Source organism: Pseudophryne corroboree, chromosome 6, assembly GCF_028390025.1.
Source record: "Pseudophryne corroboree isolate aPseCor3 chromosome 6, aPseCor3.hap2, whole genome shotgun sequence".
Taxonomy (NCBI): domain Eukaryota; kingdom Metazoa; phylum Chordata; class Amphibia; order Anura; family Myobatrachidae; genus Pseudophryne; species Pseudophryne corroboree.
The window spans coordinates 16,300,771-16,305,350 of NC_086449.1; the positions used below are offsets into that span (position 1 = coordinate 16,300,771).

Here is a 4,580-nt window from a genome sequence, read left to right on the forward strand (position 1 = left end):
GAGGAATGGTCAGTTTAAAGTCAAAAAATGCAAAATCTTGCACTTGGGTCTCAAAAATCCAAAGGCTAAATATAGTATTAAAGGCACTATACTGGAAACAACTGAGGAGGAAAGGGATCTAGGAGTCACTATTTCAGGGGACTTAAAGGCAGGTAAGCAATGTAACAAAGCAATGATAAAGGCTAGTCAGATGCTTGGCTGCATTGGGTGAGGAATCAGCAGAAAGAAGTAGTAATGCCACTGCATTGGTCATTGGTATGGCCTCATTAAGAATACTGTGTTCAATTCTGGAGGCCATATCTTCAAAAGGATATTAATTCTTTAGAGACCATACAAAGAAGGGCAAGTTAAATGGTGCATGGTTTACATCATAAAACATACACAGAAAGATTAAAAAATCTCAATGTGTTTAGATTAGGCAGAGAAGGGAAAGGGGGGAAATCATATAAACTTTCAAATATATCAAGGGTTTTAACAAAGTCCAGTAGGGAAACATTTTCCATATGAAGAGAAGCAATAGGACACGAGGACATGCACTGAGACTGGAGGGTGTGAGGTTCATGGGAAATTTGAGGAAAAATGACTTCACAGAAAGGGTAGTGGACAAGTGGAATAGTCTCCCATCAGAGATGGTAGAGGCTAAGATAGCAGAGCAATTTAAACATGCATGGGATACACATAAGGATATCCTTACAAAGAAATAAGGATCAAATAAGGTTGAGAAAAAAATATGGTAAAAAAGGCGCAGACTAGATGGGACAAGTGGTTCATATCTGCCATCAAATTGTATGTTTCTATGTTTAATGACTAATGGAATGCTTTTACAGTAAGCCTGATGGCCTTTAAACCCAGAGGCTTTAGTGAATGACCTCATATGTTCTCTAGGTATAGGTAAATTTAAGTTTCCCTTACTGTTTATAGTGTGCTACCAGAGGTAACCAATAGTGTCAGTTGGTTTGGGTATGGACGTGCTTTTGATTGCTCATGTAAGGGGTTATAAGATTTCATTAAGTCTCAGAAAATTGCTACAGAAAATTTCCCCACCCTCACTTCTTAGTGGATTTGATGATTGATGCTTTGATTTGGCGAGAAACGGAGGGAAAGGGAAGGGAAAGGGAAAGGAATGGAAAAAGAAAAAGGAAAAGGGAACGTTCATTGTCAGTATAAATAGTACAGTTACTTTATAAATGATATAAGACATTACAAATACAGGTTTTTCTAAACCTTAATAGGTCCAAATAAATAAATCACATTCTATGCAATGTCATACTTATAATACAACTGTGTCATACGTTTTTATGATTACAACTGCCTTTAAAAAAGCTTTCAAACATTAGTACCAGTAGAATATTTAATAACTATTGGCATTATGATGTGTTTTTTTTTATATATATTTTATAATTATTTACAAATATTTAAAAAAATTTGCAGAGTCTGAATTATCTCACGGTTCCTGAGGCTGTAGATAATGGGATTCATCAAGGGAGTCACCACTATAAATAATAGAGAATAGAACTTATTTTTGATATGTGAGCTGTCACCCGATGACCCCATGTAAACTGTCATCAGGGTTCCATAAAATAAGCATACAGTAGCAAGGTGGGAGCTGCATGTGGAGAAGGCTTTTTTCCTTCCACTTTTTAGAGAAATCTTTAGTATGACGTAGAAAATGATAATATAGGTTACCATAATTACTGAAAAAGGAATACAGACAAAAACAACACACAAGATAAAATCAACCAGTAACAACAATGAAGTGTCTGATGTGGATAATTCTACAATCGGGCCAAAATCACAGAAGAAATGGTCAATGTAGTTTAGACCACAGAATTGTAATTGCCAAACCAAAATTAATTCACCCGATGCAATAAAGACCAATAACCAAGAAGCAGCAATCATTTTCCTGCAAACATCGGGTGACATTATGGAATTGTAACGCATCGGATTGCAAATGGCCAAACATCTATCATAAGACATTATAGCAATAACAATGCACTGCACTACTTCAAAAATATCTAAAAAGTGAATCTGTATGAGGCAACCGGCGACAGACACTTCTTTTGTATCGCTTAATATGATATCCAACATCATTGGTATAATGGTTGTGGTTATTAAGATATCAGCGACTGCTAGTTGTTTAAGGAAGATGAACATTGGAATTTTGAGGCGTTCACTTATCGACACCAAAACAACGATGATTAGGTTCCCATTGAGCACCACAATATAGTAGAAATGGAACAGGATGAAGAATAGAATCTTGTATGAATATAGACCTTTAAATCCAAGAAGTATAAACACTGTGACTGCAGTCTGGTTGTCCTCACACATTCTGAGGGGGTAGAGAAGATGTCACTGAGCACAACTTGTATCCTGCAAGAACATTAACTTGATTAAACTGATCAACCGGTCAGTAAACTATGATCATATATCAAGGATTATGTCTCTACCATAATATTACAACATATATTTTGATAATGAACCCATTCTTTAGGTCAATTTTGTCAGAAGACAAATACCACACAACTACACACCATGCAAATGTTTTGGGGCTGTGAAAAGAAGACAGCACTAGGAGGAAACACAAGCAAACATGAGGAGACGTTTTAAACACCAAATATAATTACACTTACTGTATGATCTCTGGAAAAGGAGTGATTTAAAGGCCAATAATACATATTTTCATATATTCCATTTATATATTACAGTGTATTAATAATAATAATAATAATAAATAATAATAAACATGAACTATCCCAACTCCAGATGACACCAATTTTGCCTAGTCTCATACAGTGCATCTCGAAAGTATTCACAGCGCTTCACTTTTTTCCACATTCTGATATGTTACAGCCTTATTCCAAACTGGAATGAATAAAAAAAATTACCTCCAAATTCTACACACAACACCCCATAATGACATCTTGAAAAAAAAGTTTTTTTGACATTTTTGCAAATTTATTAAAAATAAAAAACTAAGAAATCATATATACATAAGTATTCACAGCCTCTGTCATGAAGCTAAAAATTGAGTTCAGGTGCATCCGGTTTCCACTGATTATCCATGAGATGTTCCTACAGCTTAATTGGAGTTCACCTGTAGTAAATTCAGCTAATTGGACTTGATTTGGAAAGGCACACACCTGTTTATATAAGGTCCCACACTTGACAGTGCATGTATGAGCACAAACCAAGTCATAGGATTTGTCTGTAAACCTCCGAGAAAGGGTTGTCTCGAGGCACAAATCTGGGGAAGGGTACAGAAAAATATCTGCTGCTTTGAATATCCCAATGAGCACAGTGGCCTCCATCATCCGTAAATGGAAGAAGTTTGGAAATAGCAGGACTCTTCCTAGAGCTGGCCTGCAATCTAAACTGAGCAATTAGGGGAGAATGGTCCTAGTCAGGGAAGTGACCAAGATTCCGATGGTCACTCTGTCAGAGCTACAGCATTCCTCTGTGGAGAGAGGAGAATCTTCCAGAAGGACAACCATCTCAGCAATCCACCAATCAGTTTCTGTATAGTAGAGTGGCTAGACTGAAGCCACTCCTTAGTACAAAGTACATGGCAGACCACCTGGACTTTGCTAAAACACACCTGAAAGACTCTGAGACCATGAGAAACACAAATATCTGGTCTAAAGAGACAAAGATTAAAATCTTTGGTGTGAAAGCCAAGCGTCATGTTTGGAGGAAACCAGGCACCCCTCATCACCAGCCCAATACCATCCCTACAGTGAAGCATGGCGGTTGCAGCATCATGCCCTGTGGAAGTTTTTCAGTGGAAGGTACTCGGAAACTAGTCATTATAGAGGGGAAGATGAATGCAGCAATGTACAGAGATATTCTGGATGAAAACCTGATCCAGAGCGCTCTTGACCTCAGACTGGGGCGATGATTCATTTTTCAGCAGGGCAATGACCCTAATCACACAGCCAAGATATCAAATGAGTGGCTTCAGGACAACTCTGTCAATGTTCTTGAGTGGCCCAGACTTGAATCTGAACATCTCTGGAGTGATCTGAAAATGGCTGTGCACTGACGATTCCCAACAAACCCGATGGAGCTTGAGAGGTGCTGCAAAGAGGAATGGGCAAAACTGCCCAAATATAGGTGTGCCAAGCTTGTGGCATCATATTCAAAAAGATTTGAGGCTGTAACTGCTGCCAAAGGTGCATCAACAAAGTATTGAGTAAAGGCTGTGAAAGCTTATGTACATGTGATTTCTTAGTTTTTTTATTTTTAATAAATTTGCAAAAATCTCAAAAACAACTTTTTTCATATTGTCATTATGGGGTGTTTTGTGTAGAATTTTGAGGCAAAAAATGAATTAATTCCAGTTTGGAATAAGGCTGTAACATAACAAAATGTGGAAAAAGTGAAGCGCTGTGAATACTTTCCAGATGCACTGTATATTAGATAGAAATTATCTGATGATTTAAATAATGTACAGTAATAGTTTTTATTTCTTCCTATAATTTGATCCTCACAATTAAACTACAGAATTTATCCTGGTCACACAGATAATCAAGTGAATCAAATGTTGCAATTTTCCAGCATAAAGGGTTTATGAAGTTCTGCCA

The 4,580-nt window shown here is 37.1% G+C and overlaps 1 protein-coding gene across 1 annotated transcript; it reads right to left on the minus strand.

Moving 5' to 3' along the window:
- Window positions 1-1,401: 1,401 nt before the first annotated feature.
- On the minus strand, window positions 1,402-2,328 carry LOC134934036 (olfactory receptor 11A1-like). Its single transcript, XM_063929554.1, has one exon. The coding sequence runs from the start codon at window positions 2,326-2,328 to the stop codon at window positions 1,402-1,404; it is 927 nt and encodes a 308-aa protein (XP_063785624.1).
- Between the last annotated feature and the right edge of the window lie 2,252 nt (window positions 2,329-4,580).